Source organism: Cuculus canorus, chromosome 4, assembly GCF_017976375.1.
Source record: "Cuculus canorus isolate bCucCan1 chromosome 4, bCucCan1.pri, whole genome shotgun sequence".
In the NCBI taxonomy this organism is placed as follows: domain Eukaryota; kingdom Metazoa; phylum Chordata; class Aves; order Cuculiformes; family Cuculidae; genus Cuculus; species Cuculus canorus.
The window spans coordinates 77,274,699-77,301,396 of NC_071404.1; the positions used below are offsets into that span (position 1 = coordinate 77,274,699).

The 26,698-nt window shown below is 55.4% G+C and overlaps 3 protein-coding genes across 3 annotated transcripts; 2 read left to right on the forward strand and 1 right to left on the reverse strand.

The window, feature by feature from the left end:
• Positions 1-640: 640 nt before the first annotated feature.
• On the reverse strand, positions 641-14,674 carry PARM1 (prostate androgen-regulated mucin-like protein 1). Its single transcript, XM_054064551.1, has 4 exons — positions 14,344-14,674; positions 2,174-2,875; positions 1,367-1,445; positions 641-768 (listed from the first exon to the last, which is right to left on the reverse strand). The coding sequence occupies exons 1-4, from the start codon at positions 14,657-14,659 to the stop codon at positions 684-686; spliced, it is 1,182 nt and encodes a 393-aa protein (XP_053920526.1). The 5' UTR covers positions 14,660-14,674; the 3' UTR covers positions 641-683.
• A 2,686-nt stretch (positions 14,675-17,360) lies between these two features.
• BTC (betacellulin) lies at positions 17,361-23,578 on the forward strand. Its single transcript, XM_054064556.1, has 6 exons — positions 17,361-18,346; positions 21,396-21,491; positions 21,775-21,892; positions 22,031-22,177; positions 22,461-22,568; positions 22,665-23,578. The coding sequence occupies exons 1-5, from the start codon at positions 18,148-18,150 to the stop codon at positions 22,564-22,566; spliced, it is 666 nt and encodes a 221-aa protein (XP_053920531.1). The 5' UTR covers positions 17,361-18,147; the 3' UTR covers positions 22,567-22,568; positions 22,665-23,578.
• Positions 23,579-23,778: 200 nt separating this feature from the next.
• On the forward strand, positions 23,779-26,139 carry DCTN6 (dynactin subunit 6). The gene is made up of 7 exons (XM_054064558.1): positions 23,779-23,943; positions 24,044-24,108; positions 24,183-24,288; positions 25,004-25,092; positions 25,288-25,335; positions 25,594-25,736; positions 25,817-26,139. Exons 1-7 carry the CDS (start codon positions 23,921-23,923, stop codon positions 25,913-25,915), a joined length of 573 nt encoding a protein of 190 aa, XP_053920533.1. The 5' UTR covers positions 23,779-23,920; the 3' UTR covers positions 25,916-26,139.
• Positions 26,140-26,698: the final 559 nt, after the last annotated feature.

Here is a 26,698-nt window from a genome sequence, read left to right on the forward strand (position 1 = left end):
AAGCTGCGGAGCAAGCACCCACTTGTGTGAAATGGGGCACCTCTCAGACGAGGAGCGTGGGTGCTCAATGCACCCTTCTCACAAGCTCCTGGGCTGTGTTTGGGAAGGAAAACACAACTAAATGGGGGGAAAAAAGAAATTATGAACTGCTGTGGAGAAACATCTGCAAGAAAAGAAAGGGAGCAGGGATAGAGCAGCCCCCTAAGTGTTTGTGATCTCTGGTGAGGCAAAGGGAAGGATTTCACAGTGCAGCGATGCAGGGAGGTGATTTCTGAGGAAGGGGTGTGTGAAAGCACAGGAGATGCCTGCACGCTGTTGGCTCAGCAGACCCCATGTCCCCCTCCCAAGCTGTGAGGCAGCAGCGTTTCAAGGGATGCCACGGTGCTGGCTGAACTTCTATCCTGCCCCTTTACCTCTCCGCTTTCCTTCCCCGTGGGGAATTTGGGTTCCCTTGCCTCAAAACCAAGTGGCCGACGTGCCCCAGGACCAAGAGTTTCCTACACAAAGCCCAAAATTCAGGTTTATTGTGGGTGCTGCACGCTCGCCCTCTGCTTGGTTGCCTGTCATCCGCCAGACCCAGCAGAACCCCGCTCGGCGCCTCGGCACCTCCTCGACAGCAGATGCTCTGCTGCAAAAGCACTTATAAATTATGGATTTATTGAGGGGGTTTTGCCTCGTCCCTGCTAGGAATCATCATAGAGAGGGTTGTTGTAGTTGCCCCAGGAGCCGTAGTCGTGATCATCCAAAAGCCTGCCGTAGGAGGAGTGCCTGCCGGAGAGAAGCGAGCCCGGAGTTACCAATTGCTTTAGTGGACCATTAGTTATTTTACCGCGGCGTAAAAAAACCCACACACACGAGCCCTCCCTAGGTCAAGCTTTGGGATACATTAGCAGGAAGCACCGGGACAGAAAATTAACCCAGACAGGGTTTTGCCCCTGTTGAACCAGTCTGGGACATGCCAGGGAATTAAAACAAGATCTTTGCTCATCTCAGCTGTCAGCAAAGCCTCATTACAGATGTTCAGTGCTGGGTTGTGCTGCTGTTTATTGTCTAAGTCACGGCAAGGCCCACAGCAGCAGGGATAATTACTGGTTATGACTATGCTGAACAATGTCTCCGGCATTTGAGTGAGGCTGCTGTAAAAGGAAGAGGGGGAAAAAAAACCCAAACCTCTGCTTTTCAATATAGATGTGGTAGAAAACTCATCCGCACTGGGACCAGAGGCTGCACATCGCCCCACGGGGCTTGGGGACAGCATATCCCCAGGGCTTTGCCCCTGAGCGTCGCCTTGTGATGGGGAGAGGGCCTGCAGACTTTGGGGGGGGGGGGGGGGGGGGGGCTCCGAAAACTCCAAAACCAGCCTTACCTGATCTTGAGGTATGCCGCTGCCCCGAAAACCAGCACCACCACCACAATGACTGTCACAGTTATGGCCACGATGCTGCCTGTGGAGAGTCCATCAAAAGGGTAGCACTCAGCCCCCCCGCAAAGTCCCACCCCACACCCTGGCTGCTCCAAATACACCCCTACGAGCTGTCTCTGAGGAAGGGACATTGCCTCACTGCTTTCCAAAGCTCCCGTGCAGGCTGGGCACTCTGTATTTTTGCAATGATCTCTTTTTCACAAAGGCAGAGCGGGTGGATTTGGGATAAAACACAGCTGGGCTTTGCTTTAGGACTATGCCCTTGCTCTCTGAAGCTCCTCCTGGCACCAGGAAGCTTTTAGTGCTGAGCCAAGGCTGGAAAATGCTCCAGATCCCTTTCTTATCCAGTCTTATGAAGCGCTCTTAAGCTATCTGAACTTGCAGAAGGGGAAGGTAAAAACTAATGTCAGCTTAGTAAGATCTCTGAGAGGGAGACAAAAATCCTACGTCCTCACAATTCAGGCTGCATCCAAGCACTTGCTTCCTCTCATCCTTAAGTGTTTCAAGGCAAATTTGCAACTAAGAACAGTCATATCTCTGGGCAATTGATGTTTGGTATCTACAACTCCTTGTCTCCACTGGTGGAGCAGATGACATAGACTCCTCCAGGAAAGCTCCACTTTGGCTGAATGGTGCTCTCAGAAAGTTAAGCACCTCTTCCCTTCCACTTTGGGGGTCTGCCCGTCTTATCTCAGCACCTTGAGGTTGATGTTCTATCTCTATAAGCATATATAGAGCAGCGGTGCTCACCTGCACTCAAGGCGCGTGGCACCTCTTCCATGGTGACTCCGGTAGAGAGGGTGGTTTTGCTGGTGGCCATGGCCTCGGCTGCAGTGGGGCTTGTCACAGTCACTGGAGGGGACGTTGGCTCCACAGCCAGGCTCGATGCCACGGCCAGCGTCTCCAGGGAAGGGATGTCCTTGGTCAGCGTCGGTGGCTGGGTGGTGCCAGGGCTCACGAGGACAGGTGTTGGGAACAAGATGGTCCCAGCGGATGAGTGCATGTTGCTGGTGGGGAGGAAGGATGAGGATGCAGGTGTATCCGTGGGGCTGGGAGCTGCCCCCAAATCCATCATGCCTCTTGCCAAGCTGGCAGTATTTGCTGTCCGAAGACCTGGGGCTGTCTCCAAGGTTGGTGGCACCAAGCTGTGGTTGGAGGCTACAGATGGGCTGTCTGCTATGGTGATGGTGGCTACAGTGGTGGAACTCACGGCGACGGAGGCAGGAGCAGGGGACAATGCTGCTGTGGGGGTGACATTGTGGTCACCTCCCTCCGCTGGCCCCAAGGATGTCCCATCTCCAGCAGGTCCTGTGGACACAGGCAGTGAGGGCTGGCCAGGAGCTGGCACGGGAACAGCTGCATCCCTGGAGCCTGGCCCTGCTGGAATGCCCTCCGAGGGGACAGTAGGGCTGGCAGAGGTGAGGGGCAATGCTGTGGAGACATCATCCAGTCCTAGGAGTGAGACAAAGCAGAATTAACAATGGGGAACTCCTTGGGGCAGCCTGGGGTTTGGGTGAACACTAACAGGGTTGGGAATGAGTTTACCATTTTTAAAACGCTATGAGCTATCTAAAACAGATGGAGAATATCCCTGCATAGCTAGGCATGAGGGTTAAAGCAGAACAGTTGCCCTGGCATGGATCAGCACCATTTTTCCTCAAGGCTGGGATCTCCCCATCCCCCAAACACCCCTTCCCCATCTTCCCAGCATCTTCTCCCAGCAGCCAGCAAAGCAGCAGGGGGGCAAGCTCCTCCTCGGCAGCAACCACCGTGCAGCTGGGAATGACAACACAAGACGCCTCTTTCTCTTCTCCCCCCATTTCCTTGTGCATTCATTTGTCTCCATTTCTTAGCAAGAAGATGAGTCATTTTTTTCTTCTGTCCCCAACAGCAGACTCTGGAGCTTTTTGTTCCATTTCCCCCCCCTTCTACTCCCCAGAACCAACCCCAGCCCTGGACCAGCACTGGCAGCCGGCTCCTGCAGCACAGTTGGGCTGAGGGAAGAGCGTGCCATTTCTAAGTGACATCTGGAGAGATTTTTATTCCCATGCATTCATTTATTTACACCCCTACAGCATCCCAAGTCCAGCACTGGGAAGAGCAAGAACTTGCCCCAGCACAAACAAACCAGAACAAACTAATGATTGTATGAGTGTGGAGGACAAAAGAACTACAGAATGCTGATGCCGGGGGAACCCTGAATCCAAACTCCCACCTCAGGTCCAAAGGCAGGAGTCTAGTGCTTATCCAAGAGTCAAACAACAGCAGTGGGAGCAGACAGCTATCCTGGTAGCTCTTTGGGAGCAGGAACGCATAGATCATACATGGCTGGGCATCGCTGGTGGGCACATAATGCTCTCCTCCTCATCCCTGAGCCACCCCTCAAAGAGATGTTGTCAACCCCCACAGCCAAAGCTGCTCTCCTCCCAAAATCAAATTGAAATCGCACCCATGCAAGCGACGTCCAAACCAGCAAGAAAGGACCCAGCCTGCACCAGAGATGTTTCTAGATGGATCAGAGCTGTTGCTGGCCCACCACATGACTCTTATTGCATTTAAAGCTGCACCAAGAAACACGTGGCATGGGAAGGACTCGCATTTGGATGCGGGGGCTGTGCAAGACAGGGTTCCTCCAGCAGAGCCCCTCACTGCTGAGGACCCAGACGGGCCACAAGGCTCCTGGGACACAGACAGCACCTTGTGCTGAAGGAGAGATGGAAACACTTAGTGTCCGTGCGTAGAAACAGTGGGATACAGCAGAGTGAGCAGCGACCCACTGACCCATGGGTTTGGGTGCTTTCAGCCACCAGTGCAAACAGAAGGCTGCAGGTGTCTACTATAGCTTCCCTCAACTTGCCTTCTGTGGAGGAGGACAGCAGAAGGGACATCTTGGCTAGGGACCTTGAGGTCACTGCAGGGAGCACAGGTGTGCACCACACCTTTCACGAAGGCATTTTCCTCCTAGAAACTTCAAACATAGACTTGGCCAGAGATTTAAAGCCAACTCTGGGGCACAGCTCCTACTAGAGCCCAAGGTGTTTAGGAGCATGAGTCCCTGGCACACTTGACCCAAAAGTTTTACATACTCCTGTGATGGATCCCATTTCCCAAGCAGGAAGCTCTGGGAGGTAGAACTGAGACCATGGGTGCTATTCTCTCAGGGACAGGCACTTGGAGATAGATGCCTCTGAGCTTTCATTCCTATCAGGTTGCTGAGATACCAGGCTGGCAGACCTTAGGGTGAGGGAGAGGAGGTGGATGGCAAGCTGGAGTCTGGTTACCGAATAAACCATGTGGCCCAGCACCCATGCTTTCCACACCCAGCCCAACCACAGCAGCGAAGAACCCAGACATCCCACCTCATCCTTCACAGCATTCCAAAGCATATCAGGGTCCTGCAAAAGCTTCTACCGTCAACGGAGCACTCTATCTCCTCATCCCATGGCCTCTACCTCTCAAGCTTCCTGGTTAATACCTGGCAATCATTGGCATGTGAACTTGAACCGCATAACTGTGATAATCCTGAGTTTAAGCACCATTAGTTCAGATGAATGCACTGGTTTTCACAGCTTGGCTTCAGCCACAGCATCTGACCAGGACAAAGCCTGCCCACAACACTGCCTCCATCCAACAAATCTGATGGGTCCAAACTCATCCCATCCCCTTGTCCTGCAGAGGCTGCTGGCTCCCTTGCCCACCTCAGGCACTACAATATCATAAAACCAAGTATTCCCTGTGCTGCTCCATCCCCCTGCACAACTCTGCGCACTGATGTGCCAGAGGCAGCAAGTGTCAGGTCCTCCACGGCACAGGCAGGTCCAGTGCCATTGTAATGGAACCTCATCCAGTTGAAGGCGTCTCTGCCCATGGTAGGGGAGGCTGGAACTGGATGGGCTTTGGGGTTCCTTCCAACTCAAACCACTCTGTGATTAAATCCATGGCTGGATTCAGGAGCATTGAGCAACAGGGTCCTTCTCAAGGATTTGACCCCATGCAGCCATCCTGGACCTTAAGCAAGAGGAGGTATGATCTTTACCAGAGAGCAGAGGGTCTCCTCTGGAGTTGCATAGGTAGAAAAGGCGTATCAGTAATACAAGTTGATATCAAGGCATGAGTGAAGAACCCAAGTACTTTGGCTCAGCCTCCCTGCACCCACATTTCTGACCTCAGATAACTGGATTATTTCACCACACACAAGCTACACCAACACCAAGCCAGCCTCCCCCATCGGTGGTGATGCAAGGCATCATCACTGCCAGTGCTATTGCAGCAGCAAAGCCCTCAGCCTCTGCAATGCTGCGTGAAGGTGCCCAGCTGACATCTCATTGCCAAAAGCAGCTCACAAATGCCCTTAGCAAAGCACTCTGCGAGTCTTAAGAGGTCTGCACTGGAGATGGCTAAGCCAGGACAGAAATCAGCTGCACGTGGTAGCATAGGGTGCTGGAAGTGCTGACGAACCCAGACCGAGCATCCCTTCACCCTTGGCATTCTCAGGGTCAACATCTATTCCTGCAAAATATTCCTTTCTCCATTACGCTGTGGTCTTTCAGGTGTGTGGCTTCTCCGAGGTAGCACTCAGCCTCTGCAGCACAGCTTGGTGCTGCTGCACCAAGCACAGCAGGATCTTCCCAGGGCTGGTAGCATCTGGAAAGCTTACTACTTCTGTCAGTGTAGATGCTTCCAGTCTCTCTTGGGCACAGGCAGGTTACTACCTCTCTGCAAAGCTACCCTGGCGTTCCATGTTGCTTCATTGTGCTTTGGGTCAGCAGAGCTCCCATGATCTGCTTGAACTTTGAAGGCCAAGTGATAAGGACCTCAAAAAGCTGGCAATGCTACTAGCCAGGATGAGTCAGGAAGTTTCCGATAATATCTAAGGGGCATAAATTCAGAGGGTGAGCCAGAACTGGATGCAGGAACAATCTTTGGCTGCTGGCTGAGCGCTCCCAGCCAAGCAGGTCAGAAGTCACAGGGACATTTTCCCAGGAGAGCAAGCGCGGCTGAAGGCAGCACACTGCTCAGCTCAGTCCTGGTTTTCCCCATCTCTCTCTGCTCCTGTGTGGTCACTGCCAGCCAAGCTTTGTTTTCCAGATTGATAGCGCTGCATTAATCTCTGCTAGCAAACCCTGCCTCTGCCAGCTCTCTGACGTGCTCCCGCTTTCCCCAGCCGTCGTCTCCATTGGGTTGTGTGCGACCCAGCACCTGCCCCCAGGGTCCAGCTCTAACCCATAGCACATCAGCACCTCACACACAAGCTGTGCCCCTTGGCATCCCAGGAAAAACCCAGATGGGATCCTAGAGGCAATACAGGACAAAGGGCCTGGCTGAAGACCCCCTCGGCTGATAGCTCCACTCGTACTCGTGCCACTGCACCCAGCTCACGGGCAGCCTGCTCCTCGGGGAGATTGGTGGCCAGAAGAGCACCCAGGTCATGCACAAGCCCAGTCCTCTACCAACACCTCTGAAAAGGAAAAGAAAAGCCAAGGTTTCCTCATTTCTCCAGCACCTGGTCTGTAGGAGCAGCAGCTGCGAGCAAGAGCCAGAGCAAGGCAATGGAATAAGGGACAAAAAACATCCGAAAACTTTAGGAGCACATGACTTCAAAGGCTAAAAAAAACTCAAACAGGTTGTCAGATGGACTGAAGGATGTTAAATATCAAAGGATGCCAAGCATAGTTTGGCCCTGAGGAATCTGACCATCTAATTCACTTAAGGCAGTTGACCACCCCGCTGGAATCCAGCTCAGAGCAGAGGCAGGGGACTGCCAGACAAGGTAATGACCTAGGAAAACAGCATTGTCACTTTGCAGCCCCACTTGAGCTTTGAAAGATCCTTTTTCTAGGTAGTGTCCCCCAAGAACATGGGAAACAGCCAAGAAAGAAAACTTCAAATCACTGTAATTCAAATAATCATAGAATGGTTTGGGTTGGAAGAGACCTCAAAGCCCATCCAGTCCCACCCCCTGACACAGGCAGGGACACCTCCCACTGGATTGGGGGCTACAAGCTCCATCCAACCTGGCCTTGAACACCTCCAGGGATGGGGCAGCCACTACTGCTCTGGGCAGCCTGGGCCAGGGCCTCCCCCCCCCACAGGAGGGCATTTCTTCCTAAAATCTCATCTTAATCTCCTATCTTGCAGCTTCAAACTGTTCCCCATCATCCTGTCCCTGCTCTCCCTGATCCAGAGCCCCTCCTCAGCTTTCCTAGAGCTCCTTTCAGTACTGGAAGCTGCTCTAAGGTCTCCCTGGAGACTTCTTCAGGCTGAACAACCCCAAGTCTCTCACCCTGTCCTCATATGGGAGGTGCTTCAGCCCTTGGATCATCATTGTGCCCTCCTCTGCACTTGCTCCGACAGCTCCATGCCCTTCCTGTGCTGAGAACTCCAGAACTGAACGCAGAACTCCAGCTGGAATCTCACCAGAGTAGAGGGGTTGAAAAACCCTCCGTCACCCTGTTGGCCACATTTCTTCTGACGCAGCCCAGGACTCTGTTGGCTTTCTGGGCTGCAAGCGCACATTGACAGCTCACGTCAAGCTTCTCATCCACCAGCACTCCAAGACTTCGTCTTCAAGGCTGTTCCAAATACATTCTCCACCCAGCCTGCATCAATGCTTGGAATTGCCCTGACCCAGATGAAGGACCTTGTGCTCACCTTGTTGAGCTTCATAAGACTCACACAGGGCCACCTCTCAAGTCTGTCAAATATCTTGCTCCTCAGGAATATTAACCCCAATCACCTGCCAGTTCAAGGAATGAGCCATCCACCTGATAGATTATCTTCCTCTCCTATTTGCAGGCTGTTCTCCTGGCTTCTGCAACCTACACAAAGGTCTCATCCTCACAAAAGCTGAACACTTCTTGTGCTCTGCTTGGGAAACAGCTGCCTGACCTGGGCTGGCAGCTTTTCCAGCAATGCACTTCTCAGGCACTCCAGAAGCACTTGCAGCAAGCTTTTAAGTTGTTCTGCCAGCTGAAACACAGCATAAAAAAAGAACCAAAAAACCAAGAGAACATCTCCAGCCCAAGCGAGTGACATCAGATAGACAGCCATGCCACAGCAAACAAACATCCACTGATAAGACAGAGATAGAGCTTTTAACAAGCTTCGCTCCGTGACTCATCACATCTGATGTAACTACCAGAAGGTCCACATGATCTAACGCACACTCCACATGCCTGCTCTCAGCCTGGATTAACCAAGGCCCCCGTACCCAGGCTGCAGCTGGTGATGCTCCTCCAGCAGCAAGGCCCCAGGGCTAAGAAGAGTTTCTGTAACACCAGTATTATTTCCCCTCCCTCCCAGAAACTTATCCTGACTGTGCTTGAACAAGGGATCCAACTTTTCTGAACAAAGAATATAAAAACCAAAGAAGAACAGCCCAGCACAAAAAGGTCCGTTAGGCACCCACAGCGTACTGTGCTTATTCAGCAAGACTGGGTACCACGTTCCACAGCTGCTGCCTCTGGGGCAGCCACTAACAAAAGCACGTGCCCAATGCCATACCTAAGCCCCATGCTATTTTTAAAGCAAAAATCCACAGTAACCTCACCCTATACCCACAAGAACTAACCAGAGTAGGCAAAGAAGGATGCTGGTAGAGCTCCATCCTCTACTCGAGACAAGGGGATACATTAAGTTTGGGATCAACACAGACAATTATTAAAAGTAGCATCAGAACATCAGCCCAAAACAAAAAAAAAAAAAAAACAGATTAGAGACCATCTATACACAATACAAGCCCAGGAACCACCCAACACCATAAACTGAGCCACCCACCATACAGTTGAGACCCAAGCCCCAGCTTAAATGGAGGTCCCAGCCAAAGGAGCAGAGGGCAGGGGTGGGGGATCCCAGCTGGCCCTCGTCACAGTCGTTAGGGGCTATTAGCACATCAGCTCTGATGGAACACCTGGTGGATGGGGCTGTGTCCTTTCTGCGTAGTAGTGCTAAGAGTGTGGGAAAAACACTACAGATAATTAATTGTAAATGATGGCACTAATGAGGGAATGCATGTGCTCAGGGATGGGTTCTTCTTTCAGCTTTTTCAGAGGAGCAACTGAACCCAGCGTGGCTCGCTCTGGGTGATGCGTTTGGTGGTGCACAATCTTCTTTGACCTTCTGTATGTCCTATATAATGCTGGTTCTCACCCAGTCATGATGACAGAGCAGCAATGACTCCTCTGGTCCTGCAGCACATGTTGCTTTATTACCAGGTTAAGTGATGCGGAGCAGTAAAACAATTTACACTTAAATATAGGCCGAGGACTTCCTGTTCATGACCTTGTTGGCTCAGCTTTAGTTTCTGTGGCCAGAGATTCCCACACCTACTGCTGGTTTTCTGCACTTCACTTCCCGCTTGTTTGTGCCCAGGTGTAACTTGTAATTGTGCTGTTTCTTTTTAGCTATAAGCGTGGCAGCATCTAGCTGCAGGTGGCAAAAGGTCTCCTTATGGTGGTTAAAACTAAATAAAACTGGTTTCTGCTTTGGGTTCAACTTGTTTTTCAAGCTCTTCAGCACTGGGCCGTCTCACCTTCTCTGTCACCACGTAATTTGGTCTTTGGTGGTGTTTGTTGCTCTCCTCTCTGGCTGGAGGGCCCCAGCTGCAGTAAACAAGGATCGGACTGAACTCTCTACTGATACAGAAGAGGGAGGATGAGGTTGCTTTGAACTTGTGTTTCTGCTCTTCTAGAGCACGGTTGCAGAGCCCTGGATTTTCATTCCCAAGAAATACAGATGATGGGGTGGTCTGTGACCATCTCTGCAGGGTCTAAGCTCCATCTCAGACCCAACAGGCTTTCCATGCCTGCTTACAGGGAGCACCCAGCTGGGTTTGTACTGGGAAATGGTAACTCCTGGAGACACCTCTGGCTGCTGTTGAGCTTCAATGAGTAATCCAGAGCTAACAGTGGCTCTCCAAGCCAGCAGCAAAGCTCCAGCACCCCATGTGCGTGCTGGTGACTTATAACTGCTTCCCTGTATCACCTCCCTCTTCAACACTAGGTTGTGTTGTTGGTGGTATAAAACCGGTTGTGAGGGGAAGAAACCACCAGGTGAGAAAATCAGAGGCCAGAAACACCAGCAGGTAAAAGGCAAAGCTATCTGATAACTGTGTGAAGAAGCCAAGGCCATCAGATCAAATCTGCAGTTGCTCTGATTTACTGGAGAGATGAGCTGGCTGCCTCCGCGATGCATTTTCTTCTGCTGCACAGTCGTTAAGTGGTTTAGATCTAATTGCTCAGAAGCTTTCTGTAGCTGATAGAAACAGCTACGCAATGGCAATCAATGGTCTTTCTCCATGTGTTCCTGACCCTCCAGATGCCCCATCCCCAGGGTGCACCTTGGCAGCCCTCCTTGAGCACCCGGAGCCCCCGGGGGCTACTGCTGAGCAAGACCCTTAGTATTCACCTCCTTGGATGTAGAGGTTGTGCCAGTATCTCTTGTAGATGTATGGCCTGCCTTTTGCAAAAGGAAAGAGCAAAATCCACGTGGCCAAACACATCACATTTGGGGCTTTGGGCAAGCTGGTGAGGAGAAGCTCCAGGTTAGGTCTTGGCTGGTGGGTTATGGCTGGTGGGTTATGGCCTAGCTTGGGAGCAGCATCCACTGCTCTTCTCCAGGCTATTGCTAAGCGTTGTTTAATTATTCAACTCATGAAGTGCCTGATCCTGAAGTTGCAATGAAATTATAGCAGAAAGAAGGTGAAGAGGAGTTTCTAGAGGTGTTTCTCTGTCTGAGACCAACAAAGCAACCTGTGGCTACAAGTTAAACCATGCAGGCAGAGGTGTCAGATGAGGACCTCGGGTGGAAAGCCTCTGCCTTCCTGGAGGACCCCTGTTTCTCTCAAGGAATGTTGGCAGGCCCTCACTCCTCACGGTGGCTTTAGCTGCTTGCTGAGTGTGATGAGGCTGCTGGGTGTTGTGGGAACTCTTCATCCCTGTGTACCCTCATTAAAAGCAGTACTTTACAGCAGTAGCTCTTTCTAAAATGGTTTTTGCTCGGTTTTAATGAAAAACACTTCAGCTGTTGCATGTTATGTTTTGAAATACGCAAATATGTGTTTTGCTGTCCTTATTTCCCTAGGAAGAACCCATTTGTCAGCTCTTTGGTCTGGGAGGATGTCAGATGGACGTGCCTGCCCATGCAGCTGGGCTCGGCACCCTCACAATACATTTTCCCAGGCAGATATCTTGGATGTGGCTCTCGAGCCAACCAGGCGTGTTGCAAACAGCAGCTCTGCACAAGTGACAGCATACCAGCTAAATAATTTTCCTGGCTAGCTGTTAATTACTGCTCCTAGGTGCAGCTTTCAACACGCATCAGCCCCGTCCCAGCCTCCCCCAAGGAGGGGAAACAATTGGGTTCAGCAGTGGAATTTTTCAGCATCCTCTGGTATTAGAGGCTGAAGCAGCTGCTCGCTCATTTGGGCTGGGAGAGGGAATAATTAAGTATGCATCTCCCCTGTCCTTCAGCTCCCACACAGAGGCCAGGAGCGCCCAAAGCTTCATCTCCTCTGTGGCAGCTCAAAGCAACCCATAGTGCCGGGCTCCAAGACCCCCAGAAATCGGCTTTTCCTCCCCAAGGCTCCTCGCAGAAGCACCCAAAGGCTTTAAAGCCAAAAGCTGCCTCTTGCAGGTACTTTCAGCAGCTGGTGGGGAGCAGGATGAATTGCTAAAGGAGAAACAGGCTCAGGGCTGCAGCAACTGGGAGTTCGTATGGGGCTGGGCACCATGTCAGGAAAGCAGGATTGAATTTACATCCAGAGCAAGACACACTAATAGGATAAAAACTTCCTTGTGCGAGATGCTATTATTTAATTATGTGGCCAGGCAAAGCCCAGTCTTATTTTACTCCTGCCCAGTGACATCCTCTCTATCATTAAGTTCTGAAGAATGAGCTTGAAGCATATTTAAATCATGCTTTTTTTTTTTTTTTTTTTTTTTTTTTTTTTTTTTTAACTCCTGGGTAACATATATTTTTAAGAATTATTTCTATGGGGGAAAAAATGTCATAGAAAGCATCCAAATGATTTGAGGCTTTGGGGGCGTTTGGGAACTGCCCAAGAGCCACAGGACCGTACTCCAGGGAAATCTTTCCCATCTCTCCTGCCAAGCCTTGCTAGTGCTGGTGCTTTAGAGAGGGATGGTCGTGGGAATAGCATTGGGTTCGGCTCGGGTGCTGGGAAAAACCCGCCTCCCAACCCCAAACCACCCAAGGGCTGACTCCCAGCAGAGGCTGCCTGCTTTCAAGCGGCTCGACAGGGTGGTGGCTAAACTGTGGCCAGGCAGAAGCCCATGAAGGAGGTGAGCAACATCCCCAGTGTCCCTGCAAAGCAAAATGTAGGTGCATCCCCATCCCTCCCAAACGAGCTCGCTTGGCAAGTACAACAACAAGAGCTTGTTGGAAAACTCCCCTTTTACAAGGAGAAAGATTTAGCTATCTCTCTCTCCCCTTGCGCTAGAGGGGTTACTGAACAGGGGAAGATCTCCTACAAGCTGATGTGGTCCGGGGTGATGGTTTACTGCTTCCACGGCTGTGGCCTCTCCCCAGCTGCTGTTTTGGGATCATCGCTGCGAGCTCAAAACCTCGCCCAGCCTTGTCCCCTCACGCTGCTGTCTGCATGCCGACAGCAATTTAATAATAACAGCTTTGCCTGATGTATTTCTCCTTGCGCGCGTCCCCGTCACTTGGTTATGCAAGTGTGTTTTTCATGTTTCTGAGCAAGCTGCTCTTCGTGTTGTTTATCAAAAACCCAGCCTGGATGGAGGGATGACCTGTGCGTGCTGTCATTTGAAAGTGCTCGCTGTCGCACCGGCCGGGGACTGAACTGTGTCCTCTGACTGTCTCAGCAGGGAAAAGACGTCAAACCAAGTGTTTCTATGAAACGGGGAGGTTGATACTGGTGGGAGGGCAGACAGAGGGAGATGCTTTTAGCTGATCAGGGAAAGCACCAGGTGCTGGGTGTGCAGGAGCCTCCACTCAAGGCCAGGGCAAGTAATAAAAGCTCCTTCAAAGCAGGGAACCGTGCTGGGAAATGGATGTGAGGCTGAGGGGTAAGCTCTAGCTCGGGCAGAGGGGCTGCGCGCAAGGAGATGCTAAAGTTGTCCTCCTGTGCCCTGGCTTCAGGCCAGACACGGACCCAGCTGGAAAACACTCTGCAGTGTAGGGGTCAAGGAAAAGAGAGGCGAAACACCTCTCACTTGGCCCCACTGGTTTCAGGGAGACTGTGGGCATGGAGGCAGGAGTGAAACTGGTAGGGGGGGTTGCTCTGCAGAACCCTTCTCCGTGCATCCTGCTTTTGCTGGGAGCAAGCAGGGCTGTTCCCGCCAAGGGAGGGGGGGGGGCTGTCTTCCCCCCCATCCCCATCGCATTGCTCCCAGCCTGGCAGTGGGAGTCCCTGGTTGCCCCATCCCAGCATCCCCCACCCTGGTATCCCTCATCCCGGCACCCTCATCCTGGTATCCCCGACCCTGTTACGCTCATCCCAGTACTCTCCTTGCTGTATTCCCATCCTGGTATTCCCCACCCCAGTACCGCTTATCCTGTTCCCCCTCATCCCAGTACTCCCAGCCTGGTATCACCCACCCCTGGGTACCCTCACCCCAGTGCCTCTCATCCTGGTACCCCCTTCCTGATACCCCTTATCCTATTCCCCCTCATCCCATTACTGCCATCCTGGTATCCCCCATCCCCGGGTACCCTCATCCACGTATCTCTCATCCTGATACCCCCATCCTGATACCCCCTTCCTGGTACCCCTTATCCTGTTCCCCCTCATCCCAGTACTCCCATCGCGGTATCCCCCACCCTCGGGTACCCTCATCCCGGTACCTTCATCCCCCGTATCCCCCATCCCCGTACCCCAGCACCCCTCATCTTGGTACCCGGTACCCCCCACCGCGGTGCCCCGGGGGAGCTCTTACCTGCCGGGAGGAGGAGGAGGGCGAGGAGGAGGCGGCAGCAGCAGCCCATGGTGCCGGCGGCCCGGGAAGGCGCGGCGGGAGGGATGCAGCCGCCGGTGCCGCCGCCCGCCGCTCCGCTCCGGTCCGGCCCCCGCCCCCGCCCCCCCGCTCCAGCACCGGGAGCACAGCGGCACCTGCCGGGACCGGGAGCAGCGGGCAGGGATGGGGAGGCAGGGGATCGGGATGAGGCACTGGGCACTGATCCCAAACCAGCTCCCTGTGGAGTTTTGGGAAGCCGGAGCCCTTTGCCAGGGCTGGGAGACACCAGGAGCTCCATCCGTCCATCGCGTGCAGCCGGGCAGAGCTCCCGCTTACGTGAACGTGTATAAATTCTCCCAGAAACCTTATTCATATGCTATTACTTTCTAATTTTTAGTGTTATTATGAACTTCACAAACCTTTTGGTCCTTTGGAGCTGGCGCCAGCCCTGCCTGACATTCCATTTGGGATGGGGAAAGGCTGCAAGCAGAGGGGATCACAGGAGACCCCCTCCGTTCAGCACAGACCACACTGAACAAAATCATCTCCAAAGAATGAGCAGTGTCGGGAAAAACACTGCAAGAAACCACACTGTCAGAGGGACATTGTGAATAACTTTCAGAAAATACAGTTCCTTGAATGAGAACTCTGCTCTACTTCAGCTTAAGCCAAAAATATTCCACTTTTTCTAACAGTACCTATTTCTTGTATCACAAAAAAAAAGTGGAGAAGCAGAAACATGTTATCAATGTCATCAGAGGGACATTCTGTCTAACTTCCAAAAAAAAATGCAGTTCCTTAGACAAACTTTAACTCTACTGTAGCTTAAATCAAAACTATTCCACTTTTTCTAATGGTTACTGCTCCTTGAGTCAGTAGTGAGTACTACACCGCATGCCAGGACCCAGCCCCGAGCATGGTGCAGCAGCAGCAGGCACCACTCACCAGCACCGGGCACGGCGTGCTCTTCTCCCAGCATCCGGTGGGTTTTTGGGGTGCTCTGGGGCGCTGCCCCTCGCCCCTCGGGACCACGTCTGGATATAACATATGCTTTTAAAGAAACAGGCTGAGAGGGTTGGGGTTGTTCACCCTGGAGAAGAGAAAGCTCCAAAGAGACCTTATAGTGACCTTCCAGTAGCTGAAGGGGCTACAGGAGAGCTGCAGAGGGGCTGTTCACAAAGGCATGAAGTGATAGGAGGAGTGGGAATGGCTATAAACTGGAGAGGGAGAGATTTAGACTAGACATAAGGAGGAATTTCTCCACCATGAGGGTGGGGAGGCCCTGGCCCAGGTTGCCCAGAGCAGCCATGGCTGCCCCATCCCTGGAGGTGTTCAAGCCCAGGTTGGATGGGGCTTGGAGCCCCTGATCCAGCGGGACGTGTCCCTGCCCATGGCAGGGGGGTTGGAACTAGATGATCTTTAAGGTCCCTTCCAACCCAAACCTTTCTATGATTCTATGAAATAAATGCTGTGTGCACCTTGCCAGAGTGTCCCCTTTCCCTCAGAGGAACAGAGGGCAGAGGGCATCTCTTGCTGCAGCTGGATGGAGTTGCCCATTCCAGCCACATCCAGAGGGTCCAGGAGGATGGGGGACACTCTGGGTACACACAAATGGAGTCAGGATACAGCCAAGCAGCCAGGGCCCTGCCTTTCCACAGCACAAACAGCTCCCAAAATGCAACTCCTGGTGCCCAAAGGACACAGCCAGGAGCCACCCGTGGCACAGCAGGAGGTGCCAAGTGCAATTTTTTACCTCTCTCCTTCTGGAAACACTTTGCTGCAGGGGAAGTGTTTTCAAGCTGAACTCATCTTCTCCAGGCTTTTGTGTGCTCACTACAGAAAAGGATGTTATCGACCCCGGGCTGCGGCCAAGCTGTCTTTAACTGGGTTACGCAGCCATCTATTCTGTTGCATTTTGTGGCATTTTCTCAGCACGGATTCTGACTCCAGGTCTAAAACAGTAGGACTCAAAATCCAAATCAGTTGGCATTTCTGGAGCATCCGGGATGCCAGATGCCTTACCGTACTGTTGGGCAGTTCTGGCGCGTCATTAGCATCCCAGATCTCCTTGAAACCTTTCCTCTGCTTGGGAGTAGGGAAAACAATGCTGTTATCATTGTAGGAACTTGGTGCTGTGGGAACCGTGTGATAATTTCCCTGCTGCCATCCTTTTTTGGCTTTATTTTGCAGAAGATGCTGCGTGTTTCCATGGGCAGGAGGAGGTTTCTGAGGAGAAGGCAGTGCTAGACTCAGCTGCTGCTTCCTGCCACAGCACTGGGTGCAAACCACACACCTAAACTGGGTGCTATGGTCCTGAGGGCTGGGCTGGGGGGGGCTTCGAATGCCCCTGCTGACCACCATCCTTAGGCTCCAGCTGCTGTCTGCTAATCACCCCAGCCTGATCTCATCAGCATGGTCACATCCGCCTGGCCACTTCTACCTAGCCTCATCAGCACGACCACCTCTGCTTGACCATCTCTGCCTGTTCTCATCTGCATGGTCACCTCTAACTGGCCACCTCTGCCTGTTCCCATCAGCATGGTCACCTCAGGAGAGCCACCTCTGCCTGGTCTCATCAGCATGGTCACCTCAGCAGGGCCGCCTCTGCCCGGCCACACTAGGGGGTGCCATCTGCCTGGCTACACTGGTTCCTGGGCCTCCCTAAGGAGAGTGCCACGCTCAGGGCAACGAGGAGAGCAGAGGACATGAGGCCAGCAAGACGTCCCCTTTGGAAGACACTTTCTTCTAGGTCTTCTCTGTTCCTACTGGAGAACGGAAACCATTGCCTCTGGTGACACCTGCCTTGGGGCTCCAACTCTTTTAAAATATCTTTAAAACGTTTTTTCTCCCCAATTTTATCCAAAGGCTGCCAAACGGATACCAATTTCTTTTGGTGGGCTTCCTCCTCGCTGCCATTGCCGACCCCACCACGATGAAGCCGGCCACTCTTGGATAGTCTCATGACACACCTAGGTGTCAGCTGCTGGTTTTCCTGGTCTTGCCGAAGAATCTGCTGTCCCCAACAGAGCTTTGCAACGTCTCTCCAGTGGTTTGGCACACCCTGCCTGCTTTCGGGGGGCCGGGGCTGGGCTGTCCCCGCTCTGTCAGCTGGGAGCAGGGGTGCTCAGGAGCTGCGTGGCCAGCAGTGCCGGCGTGCTGGGGCTCGCAGCTGGCTTTTTAGCTGGCCAGGACTTCAGGATCTCTCTCACCCCATGGCCAGCGGCCAAATGGTGTGGCTGGGTGGCTGCCAGCCCTTGCGTTAATAGCTGCCAGCTTGCAGTTTGAGGTCACCCGTTCTTTCCAGTCTTTCATTCCCACCCCCCCTCCCTTATTTCACGCCTGTAGACAACCAGCAGGCAGCAGCCCTGCTGCCTCTCTTTGCTGAGGGAAGCGCTTCGGCTTCCCTTTGGGCCAGGACAGCATCACCTCGCAGAACAGCATCCCTCTTGAGCATCCCCAGATGCCAGGAGGTGCCAGGACACCGGAGGACACCTTTAGCCTCCCGGGGCTCTCCTCCTCCCTGGAGAGGTGAAACACGGCTTGGGAGACCAAAAACATCCTCTCATCTGCCCCAAGGCAAAAGAAAACACCCCAAAGCCAGCGTGCGGGCTTGTGCCAAGGCACAGCCCCTCGCAAAATAACTTGTAGCTGCCGTCATCCCCCGCCAAGGGCTCCGGGAGGGTGTTTTACGAGCAGCTCGCTATGAATAAACCTCCCTTTCCATAACCCGACGCCCAGGGATAAATGGCTCTGGGGAGGTGATGCCGCCCCTCGGAGCGCCCGGGGATGGATGCGCCGGGGGGGAGGAAGGAGGAGAAGGCGGAGGAGGAGGAGGAGGAGAAGGAGGAGGGCGGTGGTGCGGGCAGTGGCCGCCCCCGTCCCGTCCCGTCCCGCCCCGCCGGCACCGGGCACCGGGCACCGGGCATGGAGGCGGCCCCGGGCGCTGCTCCCGGCCCGCTGCTGCTCTGCCTGGCCCTCGCCTCCGGTAAGCGCGGCTCCCACCGGGGTCCCCGGCCCCGTCCCGCACCTGGGCTGCCCCTCTCCCGGCCCGGGACACCCCCCGCCCCTACCCCGGCCTCTGCCCCACACCGGGAGGGTCCCGCTGCTTCCCAGTCCCGTGCTGGTGATCCTCCACCTGCCTCCCGGTCCCACCCCAGCGCTCCCAGAATCTGTTCTGCTGCTACCCCACCGCATCCTGCCGATTCCCTGGATCCCACCCTGTCCCAGCCCATCCTGCCGATCTCCTGGATCCCACTCTGGGCCATCCCATCCTGCCTATCCCCTGGATCCCACCCTGTCCCAGACCCATCCTGCTGATCCCCTGGATTCCACCCGATCCTGATGCTCCCCAGTCCCACGCTAGTGATCCTTCACCTACCCTTTACTCCCATCCCATCACTCCCCCTTGCCTGTCCTACCCCACACCATCCTGCTGATCCCCTGTATCCCACCGTGTGCTATCCCATCCTGCTGATCTCCTGTATCCCACCCTGTCCCAACCCATCCTGCTGCTTCCCAGTCCCGTGCTGGTGATCCTCCACCTGCCTCCCAGTCCCACCCCAGTGCTCCCCGAGTCTGTTCTGCTGCTACCCCACCTCATCCTGCTGATTCCCTGTATCATACCCCGTCCCACCTCATCCTGATTCTTCACAGTCCCATGGCGGTGCTCCTCTGTGCCTGTCTTGGTGCTACCCCATCCCTCTGATCCCCTGTATCCTCCCCATCCCACCACTTGCCATGCCCACCCTGGTGTTTCTTCAGTCCCATCCCACTGACTCCCTGTGTCCCCTGGACCATCTTATCCCAGTCTTTCCCTCATGCCCAGCCTGCTGTTTACCCTGTCCTGTCCCTGTGCTCCCTCATGCTCCTCTGCACCCCTCCCAATGCTCCCCCTTGCACCCCCAGTTCCCAGCCTGGCTTCTCCCCACCATCCCACCCCAGCGCTCCCCTATCCCTGTGTCAGCTTGGCCCTGAATCCCTTGAGGCCAGCGTAGAGCTGGAGTGAGGCTGGGATGCTTGTAGCACCTGCTGATGGGACACTGCTCATGGATGCCTGAATACTTGTGTTCCACCATCCTTGGCAGCACTGAGGGTGGGGGACGCAGGGGTAGGGGAGGCAGTGCCTATTCGGCAAGTGCACGAGTATCCCTGCGTTAGTTCCTAATTGCACGGGAAGCAGGAAAAGCCCAGGGCTGGCAGGAGATAACCACAGGTAGGGCTGAACATCGGCTGGGCTTGGTGACACCCAGCAGAAAGCGCCAGTCCTGGGGTTTCAGGGGAGACTTCCACTCCACTGACAGCAGTTTGGGTTTGGCCCTCTAGCAGGGCTGGTGACAGCGTTCGGAAAAACCTGCCAAACCTGTGCTGGCAGGAGGAAATCAAGGGTGGCCAACCTGTTTTGGGGCTGGGGTGCCCATCAGACCAAGGCAATGCCCTCGGCGGTTGCTCTCCTGCAATTCAGGCTTTCCCAGAGGAGCATGGTGGGTGTTATGGCAAAATAATCCAGTGTTTGGGATGCTTTCGTGGGTTATCTCCAGCTGCTTAGGAAAGCGTGTAGACTTAGAGAGCAGAGCTGGGCTCTCCAGGCACCAAAGGAACGAGGCTGTTGCACCTGCAGCTCCTGAGTGCTGAGATCTGGATGTTGGGGAGCACCTCCCCAACCCTGGATCTGTCAGTGCCGCCAGGATGGTCCTCACCAAGGGGCTGCCAGCCCAGAGGATGTCAAAGCTCTGCATCTGGTTCCAGTAAGGGTGGGGATCTCATCTTGGTGGGGATCTTTCCATGCTGAGCTGTGAACTCAGTCCCTGGGGGTGAAGTCAGCCTCCCGTCCTGCACCACCGCGTGCCCGCAGCTGGTTCCTGAAAGAGCTGCCGCCCCATAGCTCATCTCCTGGCTCCTGCCGGGCAGCTCCCACCCCACTGCCTGGGCCAGACAGGGTGGTGGGCTCCGTCTCCTCCCAGACGGGCTCTCGCAGCCAAGGAAAAGATGCTCACTGGTGGGGAAGTCCCGGCAGAGGCTCAGCCTGGCTTCGTTGCAGCTCTGTTACCCAAATGAACTTTGTTAGCACTATATATATATCCAGGAGGCATGTTTGTGCTGGGAATGTCTCTGCCATGGGATGGTGGACACCGGAGGCTGGCCGGACTGCCTCCTCTATTCCCAGGATGCTGAAGGACCAGATAGGAAACCATCAGGTACCAGGGCTGAGGCTGTCCAGGCTCAGCTGCCCAAACTCTCCCCTCTCCAGGAGGCCTCAACTTGGCAGAGCTGCAAAGTGCACCCGCTCGGGATGGAAACACCCCTCACCGTGGTGTGGGAGCCACCCAGCACCCTGCTCCGGCAGGCAGGACCTGTCCCTGCTCCCCTGGGTGCCACCACAATGGAGTGAATCCCTGGGGAGGGCCGGGCTGGGAGCGGGGCTGTGCTGAGTCAGTGCTGGTATGCCAGCGATCCGGTTACCGACACCGTGACGTGCTGGGGCTGAGCTGGCCCTCGGCCTCATCCTGCAGCCAGGGCAAGCACTGTGACCCCTTTCCTGGCTTGCTTCGTGCTGGGCATCCCATGGTCCGGTGCAGAAGCAAGTGACATTGCAGTTGGGATTTAACACTTGCACGCTGCAAACACCCAGGCTTCGACGGGTGCTGAATTGCAGCGCTGCCGGATCCTTGCTCCCGTGGCTGATGTGGTTTTTGGTTGCTCCAAAATCCAGGCTCTTCAGAAGGGGTAGTGCAGCAAGCCAGACCTCCCTGGGGATCCCTCCTAGCCTCCTCCCTGGGGAAAAGGTGTGCAGACAGGGCTGTGCCCCCAAAACCTACTCCGCTGGCTCCCTGTCCAGCCAGGGCATTGGTGGATGGAAGAGGCAGGTGCGGACGGGTTTTCCCTTCTCCTCACTGCAGGGAAAAGCCGATGGTGCTGATGAAAGGGGTCTGCAGGTGCAGCTGTGGTTCCCCACAGAGCGGGTGCAGTGGGGTGGCAGTGGTGATGTTTGGGCTCTGCCCGGTTTCCTCCTCTGAGCCTCCTCTGTTCCGTTTCAGGCTTGGCGTTTTTCACCTGTGTGGGTGCCGATGCCAACGTTACCGCCGGGCACAGCCCAGAGGGGCTCACCTGCGGCACAGCTGAGAGCTGCACGGGTAAGGACGCTCGGAGGAGCCGGCGGTGTTGGAGGAGAGCTGGGCAGCGCGGGGGAGGTGGCAGGGATGGAGGACGGGCAGGGTGTTACGTCTAACATAGCCACATGACATCCACCAAGCTGGGAAGCGGCCAGGGCTGGAGTGCCATGGCCAAGGACACACGTGCCAGTGGCTCTTTGCAGCTGGCCAAGCTCGGACGTGCTGTGGGGATGGATCAGTTCCACCGTGCTGCTGCCTCTGGAACCCATGATGGAAGGGATTTCTTTGTCCTTGTCACCCCCAGGGAACACGACACAACTGAAGAGGCAGGGACACTTCTCCAGGTGTCCGGAGGAGTACAAACACTACTGCATCAAAGGGAGATGCCGCTTCCTCATGGCCGAGAAGACACCAGCTTGTGTGTAAGCCACCACTGGTGGGGACACGGCAGCGTGGTGGGGGGATGCCGTGCCCATCCTGCCTGGGTGAGCAGGAGGAGGGGGGCACGGGCATGGCGCAGTCTTTCAGACCTCACCTCTGCCTCTCCTGTGCCGGGACAGGTGCGAGCGAGGCTACACGGGGGCTCGCTGCGAGAGGGTGGACATCTTCTACCTGCGAGGTGACCGGAGCCAGATTGTGATCATCTCTGTGATCGCCGCCATCGTTACCCTCATCATCTTCATCATCTGCGCCTGCCTCTGCAGTCAGTACGTGATGGGGTGGAGTGAGGGGCTGGAGTAGAAGGGGCGGCCCAGGATTTGGAGCAAATCCTGCCCATCGCTGCCAGCTTGGGGCAGGTCGAATTTGGGCTGCCCTCTTCAGGTGGATCCGACTCGGAGGGTACTGGGAGGTGCACAGGGCATCACTTTGGGGTTGGAAGCCATGTGTGGTCCCACCCAAAGGTCCTGCAAGGTGAAAAGAGAGGAAGGAGGAGCAGCATCTCTGTGATGCCACTTTTTCTTCTTCTTTTAATTGTTAATCCCCCTACAGCCACTGTCGGAAGCAACGTAGGAAGAGAAAGGCAGAAGAGATGGAGACATTAAACAAGAACTTGCCCTCCAAAAGCGAGGATGTGCTGGAGACAGGCATCGCATGACGGTACTGGTGGCTGGTGGGGGTGGCTGAGACCAGGGTGATGGGATCGTCCGTGTTGGGGGCACCCACTGAGGCTGAAGAGCTCCCCTCTCTCTGCAGGAGCTCCAGGTACCTGCAGGCGGGTCCCGGACCGTGGCACCAACTTGCTCGATGGGCGAGGGCTAAAACCTACAACGGCTTGAATAAAGGGGTGATGGAAAGGTGTCTGTGTGTCACCATGGTCCTCACAGGCCACTCTTGCCACCCACTGTGCCGCTATGCTCCCCAAATTCCCCACCCAGGGGCATTTAGTATGAGATGCAATGGCATCAAGCTGCACCAGGAAGGTTCCGATTGTATATTAGGAACTATTTCTTCACCCAAAGGGTTCTCAGGCTGCCCAGGGAGGCAGTGGAGTCCCCATCCCAGCAGGGGTTTAAGAGATGGGTGGATGAGGTGCTCAGGGATATGGCTGAGCAGCGGGCAGGTTCGGTTGAACTCGAGGACCTCCAAGGTCTTTTCCAACCAAACGCTTCTGTCCTTTTCCCACCTCCCCGACCGCCGGTGCGGGGGGGCTGCGGGGCCGCACGGGGGCCGCCAGGGGGCGCCCCGAGGCTTCGCTCCCTCACTCCGCACTCGCCAGGGGGCGACGCAGGGCGGGCACCGGGGCGGGGGGCGCTCTGCGGGCTCCGGGGAGGCGGGACCTGGCTCCGGGGCTGCTCCCCCGCCGCGGTGGGCTGAGCTGGGCGGGAGCGACTGGGCTCTAAGGTCCCGTCCACCCAACCCATTCCATCAGTCTACCATAAACCGCTCCCCGTGGGGTCTCAGCCCCTGAGCTCGCTCTCCAGCCCGGGCCGAACCCCAAATCCCGCAGCCCTCCTGGCGGCGTCGGTCCGGGACCAGGATGGGAGGGGGGAAGCGGCGGGGGCTGAAATATCGCCCGCCCCGCCCTGGGAGGAGCCTGAGAGGGGGCGTGGCCAGGTGACACGGGGGCGTGGTCACGTGTCGTGGGGGTGTAATCATGTGATAGGGAGGCGTGGTCATGAGACATGGGGCGTGGTCATGTTCTGGGGCGTAGTCTGTTGGTACGGGGCGTGGCCAAAGGTGACTGGGGCGTGGTCAGTTGCTAAGTAGGCGCGGTCAGCGGCCCCCAAGGGGCGTGGCCAAACATAGTGGGCGTGGTCAGCGTCCGCGGGGTCCTAGCGCCAGCCCACCCCGGTAGCCCCGGGGGCTCCGCGGATAAAGCCCCGTTGCCTTTGACTCGCGGCAGGTGGGGAAAGTCCCCCCCCGCTTCTCCCCCAGTTTCCACGGGATCGCGCACCCGGAGTGCAGCGCAAGGCGGGGCGCGCAGCGCAGGCGCAGTTGCAGCCGCCGTTATGGCGGAGAAGGTGCAGAAGAGGTGAGTGCCGCCCCGTTCTCCCCGGTTCCCCGCGCCGGGGCGCGGCGGGGCCCCTCCCAGACGCCACCGCCCCACGCCCATCCCCCGTCCCTTCCCGCAGCGTGAAGATCGCGCCGGGAGCCGTGGTGTGCGTGGAGAGCGAGATCCGCGGGGATGTGACCATCGGTAAGGGACACCCCCCTCCTCACCCCCGGGGCCGCCGCCACCGGCGCATGGTGACCCCGGGCCACGCCTCGCAGGGCCCAGGACCGTGATCCATCCCAAGGCCAGGATCATCGCCGAAGCGGGGCCCATCGTCATCGGGGAGGGGAACCTGATCGAGGAGCAGGCGCTCATCATCAACGGGTCCGTGCGGGGGGTGGGGGTGGGCTGCGGGGGTTAGGTTGGAAGGACGGGATGGACGGGGTAGGTGGGGCTGGACCGGGAGGATGGGGAGAACGGGAGGATGGAGTTGCATCGGAAGGACAGGATGGATGGGGTGGGTGGGGCTAGACAAGGAGGATGAGTCTGCACAGGACTGGACAGGGCTGGATGGGGAGGACGAGTCCGGATGGGGCTGTGTGGGGAGGATGGGACTGGATGGGGAATATGAGAGATGGGGCTGGATGGATTGGACAGGGTGGACGGGGCTGGACGAGGCTCCCGATGGGGCCATTTCCCAGCTCATTGCCCCATTTCAGTGGAGCCAGTGCTGTCAACCCTCCCAGCACAGCTTTGCCCTGATGTGTATCGCCCAAACCCAGTCGGATGGGGAGGGAGTTTGGTTGCAGTCCTGTTCCCAGGCTGCGGTTTGCAGAGGGCTGGTGTTTCCTGAGATATCTCCCGTATCACTTACAGCTCTTTAAGGAGCAGGAAATTAGCTTAAAAATGCTTCAGCTGACCAAGAAGGACCCTAATCCCAAGAATGAGAGACCCCCATGCCGGACGCAGTCTCAAAACCCTGGCAGTCTGGCTGGACTGGATGGGATCCCATGACTTCAGCCTCTCACAAAAGTCAGCTGTCAAGCAGGACGACATCTTCGTGATCTCCAAACCTGGAATATATTCTTCTGTCTTGCAGGTATCCGGAAAATATTATGCCAGAAACTGAAGATGTGGAGCCCAAACCGATGATCATTGGCACCAACAATGTTTTCGAAGTTGGGTGTTGTATCCTTGCTGCTCAGCGAGACGAGCCGTCAGATATGCTGTGTGTTCAGATGGGCACACAGGGAAGCGTGTGTGGGCTCTGTAGGGGCTTTTTATCAGGCCGAGGCTGTTTAAAGTTGGTTTGAAAGCGGCGTTGGTGCTTACTTCTTGCAATAAAAGGGAAATATTTTCATTTTCTTTAACATGGACACCTAGATTCCCAAGCAATGAAGGTTGGAGACAACAATGTCATCGAATCCAAAGGTAAATCTTGTTTTGGCTGATTTTGCTCTTGTAGATGCTGCGACAGCAGAGGATTACATGGTGTTGCCTTGTTGCAGCCGGAGCCAAACTGTAGCTTGTCACAAAGCTGGGATTTTCACCCAGAACCCATGTGTGCCTTGGTGGGAGCAGGGCTGGGCTGGCTGTGGGTCCAGGCACCGAGCAGCTTGTGGCGTTGATGTTTGGTTGTGCAGGGCTTAAGCTCTGGCTCTCACAGACATCCCTCTCTCCTTCTGGCAGCATTTGTCGGCAGGAACGTGATCCTAACGAGCGGCTGCATCATCGGAGCCTGCTGTAACATCAACACCTACGAGGTGATCCCCGAGAACACTGTCATCTATGGGGCTGACTGCCTCCGCCGCGTCCAGACTGAGCGGCCACAGGTGAGTGTGACACTGGGGTGACACACCGTCACCCTCCCGTCCTCCGCGGGCTGTGCCTGACCTCCCCTGCCTCTTTGCAGCCTCAGACGCTGCAGCTGGATTTCCTGATGAAGATCTTGCCAAACTATCATCACCTAAAGAAGACCATGAAGGCCACGTCCACACCTGTCAAGAGCTGAGTGCCTTCCGCTGCTGATGGCTGTTCTCTGGAGCGCTACATGGCCCTGGGAAATGGCTGGTCTCTGTGTCCCAGCTTTGGAACAAGCCCGTCTTGCTTCTTTGTGTCCTTTATTTATATTCCACCAAGCATCTCGGACCAGTTTTGAGTCTGTTGTCTGTTGCACACTAACTGTATTGGTTGGGCTTTGTATTGGGAATAAAATGTCACCTTCTTCTCCATCAAGGGGGAACTTCTGTCCTTTCCGGGTCACATAACGCTGCAGGGATGCTGTAATCTGTTCATACAGGGACTGACATTGCCGCTTTTCCGTTGTCTCGGGGCTGGTGCTGCTGCAGCCATCCCTCAGGGACAGCCCAGGTGCCACCTCCCCGCTCCTGCTCCTTCCCCAGGAGATAGGTCCATGCCAGGGAAGAGCAGGGCTCCTGAGAGGAAGGGGTGTCCTGGCCCTGCACCTCTAAGTCCATGCAGATCATGGGGTGGGAAAGGCTCCAGGGATGGTGCTGCCCTCTCTCCCTGGCCTCCAAAGTCTGCCTCCTGCTTGGCCTCCCTCCTCCAGAGCTGAGCTGAAGCTGCTGTACTCCTCAGCCATTCTAATGAGATTCAGACATGTCCGCACTTTCCAGCCGGCCCTCAAGATTCCCCAGGGATGTTCACATCTTCACCTTCTACAGCAGAGCTTGACATTTCAGTCATGGCTGACCCATCCCTGGAGGCCTTCAAGGCCAGGTTGGATGGGGCCCATGGCTGGGGGTGGAACTGGATGGGCTTTAAGGTCCTTTCC

Coding starts and splice junctions, on each gene's coding strand:
- DCTN6 (XM_054064558.1), top strand. CDS start 23,921: ATGGCGGAGAAGGTGCAGAAGAG. Junction 23,944..24,043: donor GCGGAGAAGGTGCAGAAGAG/GTGAGTGCCGCC, acceptor CCCTTCCCGCAG/CGTGAAGATCGCGCCGGGAG. Junction 25,093..25,287: donor TGTTTTCGAAGTTGGGTGTT/GTATCCTTGCTG, acceptor ATGGACACCTAG/ATTCCCAAGCAATGAAGGTT.
- BTC (XM_054064556.1), top strand. CDS start 18,148: ATGGATGCGCCGGGGGGGAGGAAGGAGGAGAAGGCGGAGGAGGAGGAG. Junction 21,492..21,774: donor CACAGCTGAGAGCTGCACGG/GTAAGGACGCTC, acceptor TGTCACCCCCAG/GGAACACGACACAACTGAAG. Junction 22,178..22,460: donor TGCGCCTGCCTCTGCAGTCA/GTACGTGATGGG, acceptor ATCCCCCTACAG/CCACTGTCGGAAGCAACGTA.
- PARM1 (XM_054064551.1), bottom strand. CDS start 14,659: ATGGAGCTCCTGGTGTCTCCCAGCCCTGGCAAAGGGCTCCGGCTTCCC. Junction 1,446..2,173: donor GCCACGCGCCTTGAGTGCAG/GTGAGCACCGCT, acceptor GACTCTCCACAG/GCAGCATCGTGGCCATAACT. Junction 769..1,366: donor GCGGCATACCTCAAGATCAG/GTAAGGCTGGTT, acceptor TCTCTCCGGCAG/GCACTCCTCCTACGGCAGGC.